Source organism: Poecilia reticulata, linkage group LG23 (assembly GCF_000633615.1).
Source record: "Poecilia reticulata strain Guanapo linkage group LG23, Guppy_female_1.0+MT, whole genome shotgun sequence".
Lineage (NCBI taxonomy): Eukaryota > Metazoa > Chordata > Actinopteri > Cyprinodontiformes > Poeciliidae > Poecilia > Poecilia reticulata.
The window spans coordinates 15,705,365-15,727,740 of record NC_024353.1 but is presented as its reverse complement, the minus strand read 5'-3'; the positions used below and the strand labels follow the sequence as shown (position 1 = coordinate 15,727,740).

At 39.2% G+C, this 22,376-nt stretch overlaps 1 protein-coding gene across 1 annotated transcript in view; it reads left to right on the top strand.

The window, feature by feature from the left end:
• ntf3 (neurotrophin 3) overlaps window positions 1-22,128 on the top strand; it is a 38,748-nt gene extending 16,620 nt beyond the window's left edge. Inside the window, exon 2 of the mRNA XM_008401435.1 lies at window positions 20,388-22,128. Within this exon, the coding sequence (XP_008399657.1) occupies window positions 20,388-21,284 (897 nt within the window). The 3' untranslated portion in view covers window positions 21,285-22,128. The remainder of the gene's footprint in view (window positions 1-20,387) is intronic.
• The last annotated feature ends 248 nt before the right edge of the window (window positions 22,129-22,376 follow it).

Here is a 22,376-nt window from a genome sequence, read left to right as displayed (position 1 = left end):
TAAAAAAAAATGACATCAACTGAACATGGTGGACTTTTGTAAACGTTATGCGTAGAGCGGTATGTTTTCTTAATGCTGTCACTTTATGTTTCTTATTAGGAAACTGTATTTTGTTTTCTTTTAATCCTGAAAGGTGAAATCATTCAATTCCACTGGCAGCTTCAGATTTTTCCAAAGCAAAAATGTGATTTACAAGGTCACATTATCAATCACTAGGAGAGAAAAAGCTGCCTGACACCCATTAGTCTTGTCTGAAACATTTACAGTATGAATATGTGCTCATTTATTCTAACTTAGCATTGGTTTCTGCTAATGGGTGAACCTGCAGATGGACAGAAAGCAGCTATAAAAGTCCAAGGTCTGGCCAAGACCATAAATCCACTCTTGCACAATCTAATGTTTGAAAGCAACAGAATATGAGTTGATGCAGTTCTCCATTAAACTGTCCGCTTCTGTAACTTCGGTGGCGTGTTTGTCATCGTCTCTGGTTAAAAATGACGCTGTAACTGAATCAGTATGAGTCTCATTACGGTTTGCAGCGTTTAGAGTCAACAGGAAATTTGTCTGCTGGCGCCTTTTAGAAGTCAGACCACTCTTACTTGTGCTACAAGGTGTGAGTTTTGACATACGTGAAGGAAATGTACCTGTAGGCGTGTGTGTGGACGGATGAACATTCCGTCCTCACGCGTTACACTTTGACCTACAGCTTCTCAGAAACGTTCCTCTGCATTAGCTGTGGATTCACTTCCCCCCCCCCTGTTCTGAGGCACACAAAAACTCTCACCGCTACAAAGCCACTTTCTTTCTGCGTCAACACATGCATGGGCATAAACCCGTTTTTTTTTTTTTTTTTCTGAGGACATGATCAGCCGTGAATGCCGATGAGTCACCTGGCTCAGGGCTGCGAAACATTCAGAGGGTAATTCACTGTTATGACTGGAATTCTGCCCTTCCCTGCACTCACCCTGACACCCTCTGGGGTTCAAAGACGGGGTGGTGAGAGGTGGAGGTGGCAGGGTGAGCTACACGCCTAAGGGGGCTCGTCCGTGTACATTTAGGGGTGTCGGAGTCGCTCGGATCAAACGTGCCATCAATTACAGATCCGGAGATCAAATTTTGCCAATGAAATACTGTAATTTTTATTGAGGCTTTGATGGGAAAACTTACATTTCAAATCAGTATGGGTCTCATGTGTATGAAAAATTGATCCATACACATGGCTGATGTTTTGGACACCATGTGAAATAATTTATCTTCTGAAACAAAAATATCCACTTACCTTTAGTTGGGCCTTTTATATTCATTTGTATTCAAAAACACATGAACTGTGATTACAATAGAACTGAATAGAATAGAATAAAGTGGGAGGCACATGCCTGCTAGCGTGCTAATAGCAGAACTCATCTTTTGTTTAGTGCTAACACTTTTGCTAGTTTTGAAAATATTTAGTGCACTTAAGTTTCCTCTAGTTACATTTTTCTGATGTGCTGATTTACTTGGCGGTTTTGTAAACTATCAGTTGAATAAAGTTTGACATCTGTGTCAAAGGTTTTGACATCGACTTCTCAAATTCTTCAAGTACTGTGCGTGTATTCATGCTCTGATTTTGAAGTAAAAGAAAGCCGTTTAAAAGCAGCAGTTCTCTCTCTTTTTTCCCCTCCATTACTTGAGGAAATAACATTTAATAGTTTAATAATACGAATACAATATCTAGGGGCATGATAGATAGAACATGTACACTATCTCAAAATTAATTTTTACTCGAGGTTTGTAGTTTTTCAAGGGCAAATATAATTTTTTATTCAAGTTAGCCCTTTAGCATTAGCTACTGCATTGGTGTAGCGCTCTAGCACTTGCAGAGTCAATGTTTATGATTGGTGCTTTAGGGTTAGCACAGCTAGCATTTTAGTTACGGTGCCCTGASAGATTTATGGAAACATTCAGATTCTTAGAAAAGTTTAAAAAATAAAATAAAAATAATAAAAAGAAGCAATAGACTGTACAGCAAGGGCAAATTTACAGCATAGGAAAAAAACAATGTACAGTTACAATGTAGAATGTCTGTACTGGTAAACCCTCTGTGGGTCTTATAGACATAGACGTAAACTCCCAACTACGCCGACCATACGGACGAAATGTGGCAGGTACGGGTATCAAGATACATCAATGTTTAAAAAAGTTGACATTTCAAAAATATATCTCAGTCTTTTTTTAAAGACATACTGTGGAATGTAACAGAGTTTCTGGGGTTTTCTTTTAGCTCCATGTAGCACAGTGGAGAGCTACGCTTCCCCTCCCCCACATGTTGGCAACCAGCTGAGTAGAAGAAGGCCTTTCCCTGGCTTTCAAATGAGACTTCATCCCTTTGTAAATATTTCAAATCACTAAAACATCAACAGTTAAGGTGTGGAAATATGAACAACTTATCACCCGTCACATTTGGCAAGCTATAGGGAAGTGTGTGTGTATGCGCGTGTGTGTGTGCACACACAAGCAGAACTGCTGAAAAAAGATATTCTGTGCAACTGGTATGTTTATTTAAAAAGTAATAGTAAATTATGTTGGTGTTCCAGCTATATTTTTGCTAAAGTCTAGTATTTTAAAAACAAATATTATAGTTATGTAACTGTAATAATAAATGTTCTATACTGTATCCATTTTGCCCCCTTTCAGATTTTGTTTCTGTTATGGACACACTGCAGTGTGATATCACACACACACAAGATCCCMCCAGTGACCATCGTTGCTTTTAGCTGTGAAGTTGTCAACGTAACACACTGAATCTTAAATGTGTGTGATATGAAAAAGGAAGGCAATGTTTTGCTACGGTCAACACTAGAACTGGACAACAAGGTTCAAGGCCATCACATTTCACAGGTCAGTAAAAAGTATTGTTAAAAACATGACGAGGGAGAAGGAGATCAGTCACGTTAGCTTGACTTTGACAACTTTATGATGTGGATGTGCTGCAGAATTTGGTGTTTAGTTTACTTGGAAAAAAAAAAGGTAACCGCAGTAAATGAAACATTGACCACCATATTTGATGTGTATGATTTTGGGGATGACTCATCAAAATATAATGTTTGTTCAAATGTTGACTGTATGCTGCTTTTTTTAAATTTTATAACTTTGTAATTTAGTATTTTTGTTATGTAAAGCACAATTAACTGCCTTGGTGCTGAAATGTGCTATATTAACTGATCTCTCTGATTAGAAATCAATAGAGCAGGTGTTTTAAATGAGCCAATCAGCCACTGCTGTGTTCAAACATCACTTATTAAAAATCGCAAAACAAACATCGAGCCCGAAACGTGATACCGCAACGGACAGAACGTTCCATTCTTTGTGTGGGAAATGTTTGACTGTTTTTTGGTGCTGAATTCTGATACATTAGTGGCGTTGCAGTCAGCCGGTTGCTATGGCAACGAGTCTCTGTGTGTGTGTGTGTGTGTGTGTGTGTGCGTGTAGCATAGCTGGGTTTTGAGTTGTTTGGCATATTCTTATTTGCAGAAGTGTTTTACTGCAGCCTCATGTTTTTTGGCCAGGTTGTTCTGCTGCAGACCAGTTTTCTGTACTGATGAAAAAAAATGGACCTTTTCCAGTAATATATAAATGTGGCTACGTGTAAATAACATGTGACCATCGGGGGGTACTGCCAACTTTTAAATTACACACGTGGATGGATGATTAGGGTTATCACTTCTGACTCAGTGTTTCACAGGGTTTTTATTCATTTAAAAAAAATAAAAAATTAATACTCGTCTGTGTTGGAAGAATTAGTATTTGTGGGGGCATATGCTTGGCTGGAGATCACGCTGCAGACTGACCTGGATGTGGCTTATATGTGCAGAAACATCTGGAGTCAATCGGACAGCAGGGACCGGGCTCAGACAGTGCAGGGTGAAAATCCCTCTGGAGGATTTGCCGGGTTTGGCACGCTGCTTCACAGCGCTAAGCCTGTCGCTAAACGATCCCGACCGGGGGCTGGGCGGGTGGACGGGTTGGGCAGGTGGGGGTTGTAACCGGGTTCTCCGTGGCAACGCCATCATCCCTCTCACGGCCTCGGAGTGGCACAGCTGTGGTTTTCCTGATGCAACAACTTCCAGTGGAGACCCCCCACCCAAAGGAAAGTGAAACTCCAACGAGAGGGTCAAAGCTGAGTGTCTGTATAATGTTATTGTTTGATGATAATTAATATTGACTAGGGCTGTACAGAACACACATGGGTTTCATTACTGGTCTAATATCTATTTTGGGTTCAAAAGTTTGAAATGTGACACTTTTACAATATTGCCTCAGTTGGGTAAGACCAGCCGTTTCTACCACAGGCTCTTTATGTGCTATGATGGCCACTAACTTATTTCTCATCAGCAAAGCTTTGTGACATGTAATTGACTCCAAATCGAAGCGTATGTGACTTTGACCACCAGTCCAGCCTCGTCCAGAGAGATTTATCCCCAACAGAAGTTTATTTATCCTGGTGAATAAACCTTCAGCTTCCTGCCAAGGTTTTCTGACAGGCAGCCGAACTCGTCTGTAAGAGTTGCCATCAGTCATTCACCTATGTTATTTTTAAGTTCAACAGTCGTTTCTATTGGAATCACAGATCAGCTATATTTAGCATTTGGAAATACGCAAATAAAGATCAAATAGATTCGAGTTACTGTTGTAACTAAAACCTGTAGATTCAAAAATATTTAACTGAATGACTCATTTAAATAATTCAAATGACATTTTCAATTCAATCCGATTTATTTTAGTAACATTCAGAATAGTCAGACTCGGTTCAGGTTTGCTCAGCCTATTATAAATCTAATCCGTTTTAATACGGAAAGATTTCCAACAGCTTCAGATAATTATTTTTTTGTTCCTAATACTGATCTAAGTCGCTTAATACTCTCTTGAGTGTAGTCCTACCTATAAAGCTAAATAAGGAAGTTAAGCTAAACTTAAGCCGAAGAAAGCTAAACAATGTGTTATCTTAACTTACCTTAGCTGTTCTAACAATACTTCACCGAAAACATGCACAGTTTTAAAATTTGTCCTCACAGATACATCAGACTTGACTCGTACATGTTACAGTATTCTTTAAATAAACATCTCACTCCTGGTGATTTCGTTGGCTGTTGTCAGAATGTCAAGCCTCTGTTTTGATAGAACTCCTTGATAACTCTGAACATCTGGGTTCTCGCAACAATTAAGATGTCGTTGAAATCTATTTAGGTTTAGTTTGTTTTTTTGTTTTTTTTTTGTGTAAAGCTGTCCTCCTAGTACAGCTTGGATTTTCAGTAGATTTAACTTTTCCTTACTTATAATAACATTTTACAGTAGTTTTCAGAAGCTGAAGACTAGCATTAGCGTGTTCACATTCTGATTTTGATAGGAATTGTTGATAATTCACAACGTAACTTATTTCTATTATTTTCAAACAAAACTTTTTCCAAAAGTTGATCTGCTTCATCGTAATTGTTGCGAGAACCCAGACTTTCAGGTCAATAAAATAATCTGTTTCAGTACCGTTGAGACCATCAATTTAAGTGTATTTTGGGATTTGTAAATAAAATAAAAGAAGGATATTAAATATTAACTCCATAGGTATCAGGAGTAAACCTGTGACTTCAGTAGCATTTGGATACGTGGCTGAATGTCACTGTAAGAAGTGACATTCAGTTAGAGATGTAACACTTTGAATTTAAATTCCATTGATTTGCCTCTTTTTTTTTTAGCACTGAGTGGTGATGAGTCAACTAAGACAGAATCTTAATAAAATATAGTTCCTCGGTAGAATCGCTGGTTTAGACTTGCTTCTGCTCTGAATGCAGTCGTCCATCGCTAATTTGTTTGGGGGCGACTCCCTTTACATGTTTAGGATGAACAACCAAAAGCTAAGATACGCAGCTAAGTCAAGCTTGAACATGACAAAAAAGAAGTCAAATAATGGATGGTAAAATCCAACAGAAACACAGATTTGTTCTGGAAAAAAGTCAATCAGTCTATGACTAGAGGGAAAGGTAAAGTTCTGTCTTAATATTTACCGCTGCCATACTCTCCATTTACTGAGTTTAATAAACAGCTGGTTCTTAATTTAAAGCTGCATCTGGAGAAGCTGACCAAGCTGGACGCCTTTAGTTCAGAGGTTAAACAGTGATGTGTTGGTCACAATCCGTTCAATCCCAACATCTCTAAATCCTTTAATCCTCCTCCACACTTCCTTCCGGAAACATTCAAATTATTCTTCAATGCCATTATCAAGAGATTAGCTATTATTAATCTCTTTATTTTAGCACATTAAAACTCGTTTTTGTTGTGATAAGTGCATCTATTTGAGGTGAGTTTAAGTGTAATCAAAGGAACCAGAAACTAATCTTTGAGTTTTAAATATACAACCTATGAAAACACTGAAACACACTTGGCCTAATTGTTGTCTTTAACAAAAAAAAAAGTAGGAGCTGAGGATTGCTGGTTGATTGGTTATCTGATGGTTGGTTGACTAGTTGAAGCATTTTATTGGTTGTCCAGTTTGTTTGTTTGTTTGGTTAGTTTTGTGGCTCGTTGGTTAGCTTGATAGACCTTTAACTAATTGTATGTTTCAATTGATGGATGCACATACAACATTTCAACCAATAACTCAGTAAAATCACCCGGATGCTTAAAATTCTGCTATTCTTTTTTGTGCAAGTTGCAAACTTTACATGAACGTTGTAATGAAACCGTCCTGTCAGCACTTCACTGCCTAAAGATGTATAATCTAATAGTCTAGACCACAACTTTCTGAGGGCTTCCATGGCCTATAGATCCATACCTCACACAGAGCAAGTTAACTACAAACTTTCCAGCATTATGATTCAACAATAAGAACAAGCAAGCGTGGAGGTATTATTATTATTATTTTATTTTTTGAAGACTCTGATTCTTTTTGTTGCTAAAGAAAATCCTCCAATTAGGAATGTCCCGATGTGTGGTTTACAGTATTTTTACAGCGATTCTGTGGTATTCCTCCAGCAGCCTGTGGAGAAGTAACTACTGTTGGCACTGATGATGTTGCCTCTTTGCCAGATTTATGCCAGTCTGCTGGTGTAAATTAGACCGACGTGTGCCAACTTGCTCCCGTTACTGCCAATAAAATCATTTCTTCCATGATAAGATCCACATTTTACTGGGACAATCAGAAGTAAGTAGGATTTTTTATTTTTTGGAATCGGTTATAGTTTGTGACTTTATTTGAATGTCAGAAAATCTGATATTTTTACGAGTGTTTGGTTATGCTTCCACAGTAGCTGTTCTAACATGGTATGCAACATTCTTGATAGTCGGTTTCGTGAACCAATAATAATAATGGTAATAATCTATTTGGTAATGACATCTTCTTCACGGGACGAGACGATGCGTGTTTTATTGGGTTTACGAGATTGAGAAACGATTTTACCCAAATTTATGGGAACATTTTGTTTTAAGGAATAGAAGGTTTTATATAACTAACTGCTTTTAAGACAACATGAGTGTAGAATAACCTGTTTCAGGTTTGATTCACCCAGAGACTGAGGTTGTTATGCATATTTTATATGAAATTCATGCAAAGAACTTAGCCAAAAGCTAAATATAAAGCTTTATAAATCTCTAACTGTGTTTAAAAGAATAAGCATTAATTTGTAACAGTAAATATTTTAGATTTTGAACTACACAAAACAGAAAAAGCTCTTCTGTTTTCTTAGAAGCTACCTGTTAGCTGCTAACAATGCAAATTCTTAGTTAATTCTAATTAGCTAAGAATTAACATTTTTAGCTGACGCTTAGCTAATTCTAAGCTGAGAATGCTAAGACTTTGCATTCTCAGCTAAGAATGAGCTATTTTTGCTTGTAGGAATTAGCATTTTTAGCAGCTAACGGTTAGCCAGGCAGGCTGCTATCTTGTCCATCTCTGACTGTTCCTTCTTTGCCTTTACAGAACTCAAATAGATTCTATATAAACTCTTTAAAAATTGAATAAAAACTTATTCAGATTGCTTTTAACCAGATTTGAAATCCTTTTGAGCCACCAACATCATCGTGGCATCAGAAGAACTTATCCTTAGAACATGTTTTTTGCAGAGCAGATACAGATTACACACACATTTGAAAATATCAACTTTTGCATCTTTAACAGGATAATGTCACACCAGTCCCTTCAACTCTTAATAATTGGGCTGATAATCTGAAGGAACTGACTGATTTTGTTTACCGACTTATTTATCTGGCTTGTCAATGAGTCCAACTACGAAACTTGTTTCTCGAGTCGGACCCAGATGTTTCTTCTGGTCAGTCGTAGCCCAAGGTATGGGTCAAGGATTTCCAAACTCCCAAAACTTTAGCTCACCAGCATACGGATCACACCTTCTGGGCTTTCAGTGCTTGCTTCACGTTTACGTCTTTCAGCTGTATTTCACTTCATTCCAATTCCAACGTAAATCAGTAGAAGTGAATCCACTGAGAACAGAAGTAATCCATCTTTAACCAGCAACAGCTGAAGCAGCGGGTTGGGGTTCGTCTGATTGAAGGCGCTGCTGCAGAAAGTAGAAAGTAGGCATGTTCAGACATGTTCAAACTTTGAAAGGACGTTCAACTTTACATAAACTGTAGCGCAAACATAAATGGGGTCAATTTCTCATATTATATAATTATATCTCATATTGTGTTGAGATATAATTTTGTTTGGTCAATTTGGACATTGTCATTGGTGTTTGTCATGTTAGACTCTCATACGGGTCTCCTGGGAGAATCAGTGAAAACAGGGAACACCTGTTAGGGGAAACAGTGAGGTAACCAGGAGAGGTTTCATTTTCTATTTCCTCCATACAGGAGGTTAATGCTCTGATCTGGCTTTGACTGGATGATTTTTTTGTAATAAATTCGGTGCAGCACATTGGCTCACTTGTAGAATCTATTCCATGGAAAGTGGGTTATGCATGCGTTAGACTTTTGTGTGCTCAGTTCTTGCTTTGCAGCTGATGCTACATACATCACACCGTGAAACATCATGTTAAACGTATGCATCTAGCTGTGTTTCCATTAACTAAAATTGCACAAATTGAAATTACAAAAAAAAATTTGTGTAATGAAAACATGCCAACTTAAAAAAAAAAAAAAAAAAAAAAGTCACGTTTTCCGATAAAAAGATGTTGCACTGGGATGGGGTTTTTCAACCGTATCAAAATGGAACATACTTGGTCACACTCCTGCTTTTATAACCTTGTACTAAGCTGCTTTGCTAATTGGAGAGTATCAGTTGGAACATACAGAGACTAGCCGCTTTTTCATTAAATATAGAAGTGTGCAAATTGAAATTCTACAAATAAATTTGCTTAACGGAAACACAGCAGTTTTGGATAAACATTTTAAATTGAAAGAAGATGACGATATAATTGGCAAAACCGCCAAATATATCGTCATCAGAGGAGATCAACAGGTGGATGTTGCTACTGGCAGAAACAGCAAAGAAAATGGCAGGAAGAGGCATTAGGATGATGGTTTGTGTTTGTTTTTTCCAGGCAATGTGCAGCTGGCTCCACCAGAGCTCTCACAGCGTCACACGGTTCAGAAAAAGCTGTGTGTCATTCCAACCTGTTGAATCCACAGCTCTTCTGTAAGACGCCCGACTACAATTTGCCCAAACCACCAAATACGTAGCTGCTCCAGATTAGGCGGGGCTTGTTGTTTCAAGACATCAACGTTTCCTCTGATTGGCTGATAGAGGATGAGCGCTACTCGTTCAGTCATGAATCTATGAGCTGATAGATTCATGACTGAATTATTAATATATCTCATGCAACTGTTTTCACTCATGATTTCTAAAGAGTTATTGCGCGAGCAAACTTATTCACTTGTGATTTAAATTTCATTTCTTGTTAAATGTAAACGCTGCAGTTGCAAAATTGTAATTTTTGCAACACTAGGAGATCATAGGCAAATATTTGTGCATTTTTTTGTACTGGAAGCAGATACTGCACAGGCAGACAGAGCCAATCACAGAAGAGGATCCTTCCCTTCGCTCATTTTTACTTGCGCTGGCCTTAAAGTGAGGAAAAAACAAAAGTACGTTATATTGCCAGAAAAAAAAAAAGACACGAATCTTTTGCTGCACTAGTGCAAACAAGAAAAAAATTTTTGCTCTCACCGCACTGGTACCTGCACTTCTGCTGTGTGTGAAAGGCACACCGGCTTCTCTGGAGGAGTGGTGATTCATTCTGTAGGATTCAGCAAACATTTAAGAGCTACACACAAGCATCCCGAAATCACACACACACACACACACACACACACACACGCACACACGCACACACACACAGATTGATGACATGATGCGACTTGTGTTGCCACTGGCGCTACAGGATCCGGTAAATTTTGTATCTACATCAGCAACCCCAGGAACTTGCAAAAATATTTCTCAGTGCGTTAACAATTTACCTGGAAAGAAAAACCCAGACGTTTGCCGAATGTAACAACAAGACTGGACATTTAGAGTTTAACTGGTGTAAGTGAAGCGGCTGCAGAAGTAGAAGTTGTGCGACCTGCTTCAAGCTGCTCGGTTGATGGATTCTTCCATCTGAATTGTTAGTTTCTGCAGCTCCTCCAGAGTAACCATGGAGATCTTGGTTGTTACCCTGATTAATGCTCTCCCAGCCTATGTTGGTAAGGTTGTAGTTTTCAGCAAAAGGACTTAACAGCGTTATGTGAGAAGTTTAAAGCTTTACAAATAAACATTAACAACATTTTTACAGAAACAGAAAATGCCAGGTATGCTGTAAAGTGTAAAATTGACCTTTTCTTAGTTATTCATCATGTTTCAATGTTATTCCCTCATCAAAAGAGTTAATAGACGAGTCATGGTGTGATGACTTCCTGAAGGCGGAGTTTCAAAAAGAGCAGGAGCTTCTTAAAGAGACAGAGGCCCAATTTCAAGGCGAAATCAAATTTCTTTTAAGTTGTATTTGAAACATGTAGCATTTTTTATAACAACTGAAGTTAGCATAGTTACTTGATAGATTGTGCTATAAAATGGCAGTATGTGCCTGGAAAACACCTAATGCTGCCCCTTTAAAGCCCAACAGGACAGTGAATAAATGTGACCAGCATGCTTACAAAATAGAGATTTCAACCAGTAGTGTGAATTTGATCTACATTATTTTATGCTTGAACTGAAACACTGAAAACAGCTCAAGGATAAAACGTTGCTCTCAAGATGCGTTGCACACGAACACACCGCTAGCTGAGAAAGTGTCGCTAACTTGTGATCCACATCGTCCAACAACGCTTCGAGGTAATTGCGTGTTTATTTTATGGCACGTTCCACTGGCGTTCTCCACAGAATGTGTTGGCACATGCTAAACACCTCACCATATTTAATGTTTGATTTACATAAACCCGGGAACTCGAGTTATGTCACCTCTCATTAGCCAAGGCAGCGCGGTGACGAGGCCGCTGCAGCAACTCAGGAAACCTGTGAGTGTTCCTGCTAACACGTTGCCACCTTAAGGGTGATTATCTGCATCAATCCCATCAATTAGGTGTTAAAAGCTCACATGGTGTGAAGCTACAACATTAGCCTCTAACCTATTACATCCCTGAGACAATGTTGCTACAGCACCACATGCTCTCTCTTAGAAACCTGCCCTCCCTCTCACAGGTGTGTGTGTGTGTGTGTATGCACCCCTGTTGTGTGTAGGGGTTAGTTGAGGCCTTACCATTAAATGACCATAGCAAAGCTTTGAATGCAGTTAGAAATCCTGGCGTCAGCATTAAGTCTCACCTCCATTTAAAGAGCTAACTACAAGCGGGACAGTTCTGAGAGTTGCTAGGGGAAACGAGTGAGGCATGTCGGAGGTGTGAGGGGAGGCAAATCTAATTTGTTCAGATTAAAGACTGACGTTCTGCTAATCAATGGCCTTCTGCTTTAAGTTTGGGTTTCACGTCCTGTGAATGCCACAAAGTTGACGTCAAAGTTATTATAGTTAACTGAAACTAACGAAAACTGAAATAATAATAAACTGTAATAAGTTGGGAGAAACTAGACTAACTTTAACTGTATTGTGCGTTAAAAAAAAAAAAATTAAAACATACTGAAGGTATAGATATAATATTCTTTGTTTTCGTGTTTATGAATGTATTATATGTAGCATATGAATATGAAATTGACAAGCGGTTTTCTCTCCTGGCAGTGATTATGCTAATCTGTAAAAGTTTGGAGAAAACGCCAGTCAGATGGTTGTTCAATAATAATTGAATACATTTTTTGAAAATGTGTTCATTACTCAATGTAACCATTATCACAATGCAACACTTTGACATTTTGGAATTTTGCACCTAAAAATGAACCAAAGTGTGAAAAAACTAAAACTGGTACTATAACTAGTAAAAACTAAACCATAATTGACTAATAATACCTCATAAAAACTAGCAAACACATGCTAAAAAAACGAATTAAAACTGAATTTGATAAAATGTCACTATAATAAAAACACCAAAACCATTATAACCCTGGCTAACATCTTACCGTTTTATGAGCATTAATATCAGCCCTCTACAACAAAAGTCCTCTAAAAACGGAGGAACTGATCCAAAACGGTTCAGTGTTGACCTCAGATGTGTGTATTGTCGGTCTTGTGAAGGAGCATTGGGTGCATTTCCTGCCTCGTCTTTCAGGCTCAGTGGAAATTCCTCTACATGTTGACATGATTACACAAATCGAGTAATGAACAATAGCAGATTCAGTCCTGGGTGACATTTTGAACGTTTAAATCGCTGCAGCTGTCAGAGAAAAAAACTTTGCCATTTTTCATGTTTGGAAACTACAGATGGGTGTTTTTGTAATCCCAAACAAATAAAGTATAATTTCATTTTTTCCCTATTGGGACTTATATATATATAAATAAAAATAAAGAATTTTGAAGTTATCCAATGATATGTCACTTTCATTTACTAATTCATTTATGTAGCTATTTTTGTTGCCAAAATGAGATTAGTTAGAGATAATGAATAAATCATCAAATAGTGCACACATAAATCAGTCCTCTGTCATTTTAGTGCAGCTTTGCTTAAACTCATGTTACTAACGCTGATTAACTCGCCTCAGCATATTTATTTTACAAGGAACTATTTTCTTCTTAGTTCAGTTAGCAGCTCTCTTAACATTTGAGTAAATTTTTAAGAAAACTGAACTTTATCCCCGGATAAAGAGTGGAGTAGAAAAGAAAACTTGTGACTGTATGTATCCCTCAGAATACTAGACTTAACGGCTAGCTGGTTCCTGGTGAGGTTGAGTAGTATTCTTCTTCTTTATTAAATCTGTGTACATACAGATACACCACCATATGTATCAATCAATCTAAATTTTCCAGTCAACTAAATTGATGCGTTTTCTATGGTAGGTACTTCCATACGGTCAGTATTGTATCTACAGCAAACGGCAGTTAACTTGTTTGGTATTTTCTCATTACACTTTTGCTCGTCGTCCTGATCTGAATCTTAGTCGTTTCTCTAAAATCTAGTTGTTTAAAAACAGGCTGTACAATTTGTGGCTCTATTTTTTTCCCTCCAAGCTATAAAAATGGTTGAAAATTGAAAAATGGCAACGAAGATCTTTGAGTTGTATTGGCTGTAGGTGTTTGTTGGTAAGGAGCATCACTTTTGTAAGTGTGGAAGGGAGTTGAAGAAACTCATTGCCATCATGCTGACAATGAGAGATGGTAAGTCAGTTCATATTCGCTAATTGTCATGCTCTGTGATGAGGCGAACTGTTATTACCAAAACGAGCCGGTAATGATGTGGTTTCTATGCGATTACAAAATGAAAAACACCTGGTGTTTTCAGATAAAGATTCTGCGGTCACCACTAAGCACCTCTTCTATCAACCGGTAGTGTGTTTCAGTGTTGTTTAGAGTTGCTTATGGCTAAATTAGGGTTAGAGTGCAGGTTTTGATGTTTTGACCTTTTTAATCTTTTTTTAAAATCTCTTTAATGTTTTTATCTTTACTTTTTCATTTCTCTCACTGTTTACGTTATAATGATGTAAAGCCCCTCGGAAAACGTCCCAGTTAAACGACGTTTAACTAAAGTTCTACGGGGTTTAGAGTCCCAGTTGACGGCGTTCAACTAAAAACCTAGAGGTTGGAGTCCTTGTCAAACGGTGTTTTTGACTAAAGTCCCAGAGGGTTAGAATCCCAAAAGGGGTTTTAATGTTTTTATCCTTTTTTTTTATCTCTTTCTCACCATTTATTCAATGTCATATGCTGTTTTTATTTTAATTGTGTAAAGCACTTTGAAATGCCTTACTGCTGAAATGTGCTATACAAATAACATTTGATTGATTGATTGATTGAGTGATGTTGTTGTTGTAATTGATATGTTGTTTCCCGCTGTGGTTTCTCTGGGTTTTTTCTCTCTTTCTGCAGGTGTAGAAGCAAACTGGTACAATGTTTTCTTGTATTCTCTATTCTTCTCTCCTCCAGTCCTTCTTACCCTTTAAACTTTCCCCCCCATTCCGTTCCATCTCCATGTTGATTAATTGAAATAAACCCAAATCAATTAGTAGTTTTTAGTTTCTTCTATATTTATACGTACATGCATTTATACATATCAAGTGACATCAAGCTGTGACACTGCAGCTGGGAAAGTCAGTCTGTTGGCACTCAGACCAGAACCAGAAGAGCAAATAAACACTTTGTTAATGTAATTTCCATTATATTTTATATGAACAGTCGTCAATATTGGATTTTGATATTGGATTTGATTATAAGCCTCAAACTTCTTATGTTAGACTGCTGCAGCCTGACTCTTGACTTTCTGAATGTCAAACAAATAAATGAAACGTTTCTGAGTCAGAAAGTTTGAGTTTAAAGTTTGTTGCAGATGCAGTCACATCGCTTGAATCTTTAGATATTTCGCTATACAACTACAAACATTCAGATGTTTCATGAGACGTTTATGACTGACTAACACTAGATAGTGGTTCATTTTGAGGTGTGACGGGAAAAAATGCATTCAAAAAATGTCTACGTGTTGACATCAGTCTAAACAGACTTTCTTCCAGGAGTTTTCCTGTATTTTCTCAGCCTCTTTGCTGTTTCGGTCATTAATGTTCTTTTTCCTGGTCTGTCAGTCCACCTGAATGTTGGGCTGGATTGTATTTAGGGGTCTCAGACTATATCTGCTACTTAAAAAAGGCAAAGGTCAAACGTCCTACTCATAACGGCTTATGTAGAAAAGATTTTTGAGACATTTCCACCTGAGCAGCTGGTCCTCGCCTTTCTTTGTAGTGAACAAGCCGGGTCCTTTCTGCTTTGTCTCTGCTGCCAGGACCTTTCTAAGCTGCTTCTGTCAGAAGACAAATGGTGTTTAAACAGGCTGCCAAGCAGATGGCTGAATGCTTTTGGTTGCTATATGTCCTCCTTCCTTGAGGATCAAGCTAGCGGCGCTGATTTATTCCAGTTGTCTTCTATTTCATGTATTGTTTTGTGTCAAAGGAATGACTGGTGAGAGGAAAGTAAATGTAAAAATCCAGCATTCAGCTGCTGCCTCTCCTCACCCTGCAGAAAACTGTCCACACTGTGAAATGATTTAACAAGATTAAATATATTTCATAGGGATTTTAATGCGATTGGCAAGAACAAAATGTTGGCCTATGAAAAGTGAGATATGGGTTTGAACTGTATGGTGGCCTAGGAAGGTCACCATAGAGCCTCAGCGCAACAGCAAAAGCCACAACAGCCATGCTGAAACAGGATTGATACTTTATCACTTTATCCGTAGGATCTCTTCCATTTTAAATTCTGTTTAATATGACTTATATTTTTAACATAAAATCCGTTTTAGCATAGCTCTAGTTTTAATATATAATCATTTTATCGTTTTAAAATCAAATACGTTTTAGCACAACTTCTATTTTAGTTTAGCTTTCATTTTAGTAAAGCTTCTGTTTAAGCATAACTTATATTTTTGCATGAAATTCTTTTTATCATACCTTCTGTTTTAGCTTAAATTCCATTTTGGCCAAAAATCTGCTTTAGCATACAGTGAATTTCATTTTAGCATAACTTTATTGTGGCTTTTTATCGTGGTGTTGTGGGTTTTGCATTTTGCTGACCCTTCTGGGCCACCGTAATATTTCACTGCCCTTTGCTAAGAGTCAACTTAAGAAACACAAGTCCCTTCAGAACGCTCAGCCTCTAAACTTAGAGTCCACCTTTGTAATGTGGTAACTGATGGAGCTGCAGACCGTAACTGGAAAACTATTGATTATGGAAAAAAGTATGCCATTTTTCACAGTGACAAACTTGTGACCTTTTTTGGGACGTTTTTGTTGGGACGTCTAGCAAGAGAAGTCGGATAAAAACGTCTCTCTTTCATCTGTGGCACGTTGAACTGAGGATATAGCTTTTGCTCCATTTACTTGTCATCAAGGCAGCGATTTAGCTGCAGAGCCGCCATGGAATAATCTTCAATAAGGTCTGTGCTTCCTTACAAATCAAATTAGCATCACGGTTCACAGTAAATGAATCCAAGTCATCTGTAGTTAGGCCGGTTGATGGGATTTCAAAGGCCTGTTTTCACCCAGTTCTGGGACTATTTTCAGGTCTCAGTACCATCTGAATATCACATGAAAAATACATTTTCCCCAGAACAATTATCCAGTTAAGTGTGGCGTACACGGCTATTATCTTGTAAACAAGGCTTTCTGAAATCACTTGACGGTAAAATGCGAGGGACCTCCTGACAGTTAACTGGGCCTTTAAGTGATTCGTCTTGTTCCCGTTTGCCTCTTATGATTATATAATCATGTCTTTGCCACATTTCCTCATGAAAGTAAAGAACAAACACTGGAACAAGGCAACATTTTGGCTACCTCTGCAATTATCATGCCTTTTTCTATCGCAACCCATTGACCAAAGAATTTGATTTCAATGGTTTTAGACACCAGTTAATGTTAAGTCTCTATGCAGCCTTGACGTAGACATACATTTATAATGAGGTTGAACATCAGACATTGAAATTGAGTGACATCCCATTCGTGGCTACAGAAGCTTCAGCTCTTGTGGGAACAATTTCTGGGGGCGAAGGCGGACGTTTGTCTGCAGTGTCCGCTCCAATCCATTCCAAACATGCTTTGTTGGTTTGACGTCAGAGTTCTTTGAAGGCCAGTCGGTTCTTCAACAGCATACATGCTCATCCGTGTCGTCAGGGTGAATTTATGTATCATTTATATTTTCATCCATCCATTTTCTGCCGCTTATCCGGGKTCGGGTCGCGGAGGCAGCAGCTTCAGAAGGGAGGCCAAGACTTCCCTCTCCCCAGCCACTTCTTCCAGCTCCTYYGGRGGAATCCCAAGGCGTTCCCAGGCCAGCCGAGAGACRKARACCCTCCAGCGTGTCCTGGGTCTTCCCCGAGGCCTCCTCCCGGTGGGACGTGCCCGGAACACCTCACCAGGGAGGCGTCCAGGAGGCATCCTGACCAGATGCCCGAGCCACCTCAACTCTTGCTTAATATAAAATATAAAAGGAAACCCATTTATATTTTAAGTTGTACAATTTCACAAGTTAAATTGACATTTAAATATTTTACCTACCTTAGTTTTGAAGCCACTTTGCGTTTCACTTTGATTGCTTTTTGAAAGCAAATATGGTCATATTAGCTTATATAACCTTATTTATTCCATCTATCGAATAATGAAAACCTACATTACAATGCATGTAATGTAGGTTACATGCATTGTAACCTACATTACAGGTTACATTGTAATGTTACATCACAGGTAACATTACATTACCTGTAATGTAACAATCATTAAATCACAATCATTTATGTGATTTTAAATCATTTATGTGATTTAAAAATCACATAAATGTTTTCAAGCTTCACTGCTCAAAATGAGAACTGATGAATAACGACCTGAGTGGCTTGACAGAAAAAAAAACTGTTAGCCTTGTTTCTGCACTGTCTGAAAGTTGCAAAGGAAATATTTATTTCCTTTTTTGTTATGTTTTTGAAGTGAATGCAGTGATTTTATGGTGGTTCCCTCATTGTAAGAGGATTCAGAGTTTAAACTGTGTCTTTCTGTGACAAACTTTCCCCTACCTGCTGCGGTGTTCTCGCCGTACTCCCCTTTCCTCCCACAGGTTAAAAAGATTTGGTGTGGCATAAATTTGGTTTGTATACTTCGGCGGTGGACGTGGAATAAAAATATTACGGCGCAAGATACAGACTAATACATTTTTAAAATGGAAAACATCTACAGAGCAGTGTTAATCTTTCGTTAACTAAGTTTTTTATTAGCGGATGTTTTTCTGAAAAACCTGGACAGGACCATTTCTTAACCACGGCCAAATAAAACAACAATGAAGGATGTCTTGTTTTTTTTTTTTTTTGAGATGAAAGACTGTTTTTAATTTTACAGTATTTTGTGTTTTTAATTTTACAGTATTTAGAGTTCCCTGTTTTTCAGAAAGAGGTTTATTTAGCTTGTTTTTTTGTTTTTTTTCCATGTTTTATGTATTTACATTTCTGGCCTTCGAGGCACAAAGCTTGGACGCCACTTGTTTTAGTTTTTTGCCAGTCTTAATGGAGATTAATGACTTCAAAGTTCATGATTCCAGATGCTAATGCAGTTTTGTTTCTTTAGATTTTTTTTTAACGTTTTGAACCAGGGTTAACCCTTGTCCCTCAGTGGGGTCGGGAGGGTTGCTGGTGCCCATCTCCAGCTAACGTTCCGGGCGAGAGGCGGGGTTCACCCTGGACAGGTCGCCAGTCTGTCGCAGGGCAACACAGAGACACACAACCATGCACACACACACACACACCTAGGGACAATTTAGAGAGGCCAATTAACCTGACAGTCATGTTTTTGGACTGTGGGAGGAAACCGGAGTACCCGGAGAAAACCCACGCACGCACAGGGAGAACATGCAAACTCCATGCAGAAAGACCGGGGCTGGGAATCGAACCCAGAACCTTCTTGCTGCAAGGCAACAGCTCTACCAACTGCGCCACTGTGCAGCTGCTCCAGGGTTAACAGTGTTAGTGAAATAATGAAAAAAAAGTCGGATATGTCTTTTCCAACACCTTTCCTAGAATTCAAAAATGTAATATTCAAGTTTCTCAGAACCATGTAAACAGTCTTTTAGCTGTAGAGATTAAGTAATAAAAGAAAGCAAAAAAAAAAACAAATAATTACCTGACAACATCGTGCCGACGACGTCGCTGTAGATAACTAAGATTTAACTGACTACAAAAAGCAAGTCAAACTAACTTAGAGGAATAAAAAAAAAAAACAGACTCTCGACTTGAAGCAGTGGATATTGTTCTGGTTCTGTCCGTTGTGAACAATGTGCTGAATTGAAAGCATTGCTCTGTGGGAAACAACAGCGACAGATGAGGCGGCTACTTAAACTGGTTAAGATGCTGGAACAGACAATGTCAACAACCTTTTAGAGAGCTAGCGGGCAAAATGTTTTTCAGTTGAGGATGTTTCGTGGAAGAGAGGTATGACACACAAGTCGCCGCATGTTAATTCCCAAGCGTGTATGCTTAGTCGAAGGCACGTCCTCGTGCTGCGAACGTTTTAGATTTGTGTTAAAAATCAGCCGTTTTAAATGCTTTTGAAGCTGAAATCACCTCTTATGTGGAGCTTTATTAAGCCACGCAAATCTTTCGTTTCATGTTATTCTCTCGCTTTGAAAATGAAAACGCACAAAGTCGGTTTGATGACGTAAAAGGTGTTCTGAGCCCCATTTTTCATGATCTATATTTAATACTACTTATTGGAAAACAGTCACATAAGGCTAAATAAATGATGTGTTTTCTTCAAAAGGTCTGTCTTACGAAAGTAATCATACCCTCCATGTTTTCTCGTAGTATTTAAAAGATGAACACAAAATAGTGCAAATTTCTATACTGGAAAGAAAGGTTCTCACTTTGATTACATAAAATGATGACAATTCAACCAACATGGGAAAAATGTTTTAAGTGAAATAATTTGCGAGTGGAACTTGTTCTTTTCCATCAATATTAAGTAATCATTGACTTAAAACAAGCTCTTATTTCTTGGTGAAAAGTTACTTGTAAATTAGTCTTGTCTTGTCTAGCAGAAACTAGACCAATAACTAGTTTCTGTTCAACAACTGACTCGGTAGAAATTCTACCAGGTGAATCCAAGTGAATGGGAAAAAGCCAAGACTGTCTGCGAAGCGTGATTTTAATCAAGCGCAATAGCACAGGAAGGTAATGGCCAGTTTAGTTGTAAAGCTGTAAAATGATACAAACACTCCTGCAAAGGCACTGTACCTCTGTAAATGAAAGACAATCCAATTTGGGCATATTAAGGGTACAAACCTCACATCTCTTCTCTTTTTATGTCTTCACAGATTTTGCAGGTGAATCTAGTGATGTCCATCCTGCTGTATGTGATGGCCCTTGTGTACCTGTATGGTATTCAAGCATCTAGCATGAACAGCAGCCACAAGGGACAGCAGCAGCACCCGCCGAGCCCCGACCCGTTGAACTCCCTCATAATCCAGCTGCTGCAGGCCGACCTGACGAGGGAGCGGACCCCGGGGAGCCACCGGCAGCAGGGGAGAGGCAGGGACGCCAAGCACCACGATCCCATCCTCCATGTTTCGGGCCCAAGCTTACCGTTCAAGGACCAGGAAGACGGCGAGCCGTGGGGCGCGGGCGGCCGCAGCGGCGGGAGCAGCGCAGGCGCCGTGGAGCAGCAGGTGACGCTGGTGAACTCTGACCTTCTGCGGAACCACAAGAGATACATTTCACCGCGGGTGGTGCTGAGCGACCGGCCGCCGCTCCAGCCGCCTCCCCTGTACCTGGCGGACGACTTCGTGAGCGGCGGGCCGGAGGGAGCGGCGGTGGGAAACAAAACGCGGAAGAAGCGGCAGGCCGAACACCGAAGTTACCGCGGGGAGTATTCTGTCTGCGACAGCGAGAGCAAGTGGGTGATGGACAAAACCAGCGCCATGGATCTACGGGGAATCAACGTGACGGTCATGGCCAAAGTTAAAACCTTCGACAAGCGGGAGGTCAAGCAGTTTTTCTACGAGACGAACTGTCGGGGCGAAGACCAGCCGGCCAGAGCCAAAGAAAGGCAGTGCAGGGGAATCGACGAAAAAAACTGGAGCTCTCAGTGCAAGACGACGCAGACGTTTGTTCGCGCGCTGACGCAAGACCACAGCGGCATGGTGGGCTGGAGGTGGATACGCATAAACACTTCCTGCGTCTGCGCGTTGTCGAGGAGAAAACGCAAGACGTAAAATCCCAGTTTCTCGGAACCGGAACCAGTGGAGTTCCACTTTTCTTTTTCTGGGATTTTATTTCCACAGCAAACCGGCACCACAGGATTAGGCGCGGTGGTGGGCGGACCACGACGTTCTGCTCCAAACAAACACATCTGAAGAAGACTCGGGTCCATTTGAATGCGATTTCAAACCAATGTGCTGCAAGCTGGAACGAAAGAACTCAACTCGAGAGGGCGAGGACTGCGCAACGGAGAACTGTACATATAAATTATTTAAATTATATGAAATGCATGTAGTGAATACATGGTTATCTATCTTTATATGATGTATGAATATATTTGTGTTATTTATTGACAGAAGATTCCTTAAAATGAAAATAAGAATAAGAAAAAAAAAAGAAGCGAAGCTTAAACCTGACTTTCAGACTATAATGCGAAGCTTAGGGGCTGCAGAGGTGCTTCACAGCGAGACTTAGTAAGTGCCTTCACTGAAGTGTGAGTAGCAGGACATGGCAGCAACGGTTGCCATAAACGTTTTGGCAACGAGTCCGTAGTAAGGTGACCCATCAGCAGGGACCTGTCCCATCCCGCCGACCCGCCGTTGCTAGACAACCAAAATGCAAGATGTGCAACAAGAAATCTTTTCAGTGTCTTCGCCGTGATGTCGACCAGCGGTCAAGTTTTGCTTCTTGTGGTTTCATTTGTTTCATCCTTTTGAATAAAAATGCCCATGTATCCCAAAGTTTTAAATTTTATATTTAAAATAATAATAAGGCCCATTTCAAATTGTTACAGTGCCAAAGATTAGATAACATATGTAAGAGGATAATAAATGTCTTTATTCTTCTTTTCACAGCTTACCTCCCGAATCTGTTCTGATTTCACAGTTTTCATGGTTGGTTGAAGTGACTCGTGTTATGTTTACTCAAATGCCCATTTTGAACGGCACCGTTTCCGGGGCAGTTGGTAGTGAGTCCGTTTAACACCTGATAATTTTATGTGAGTGACAATAAAAAAAATGTTTAAAAAGTAAGAGTTAGGAACTACCTGAAAAAATGTAGCTACATGAACATAAAGCAAAAACTGAAAGGACTCCGTAAGATTACCT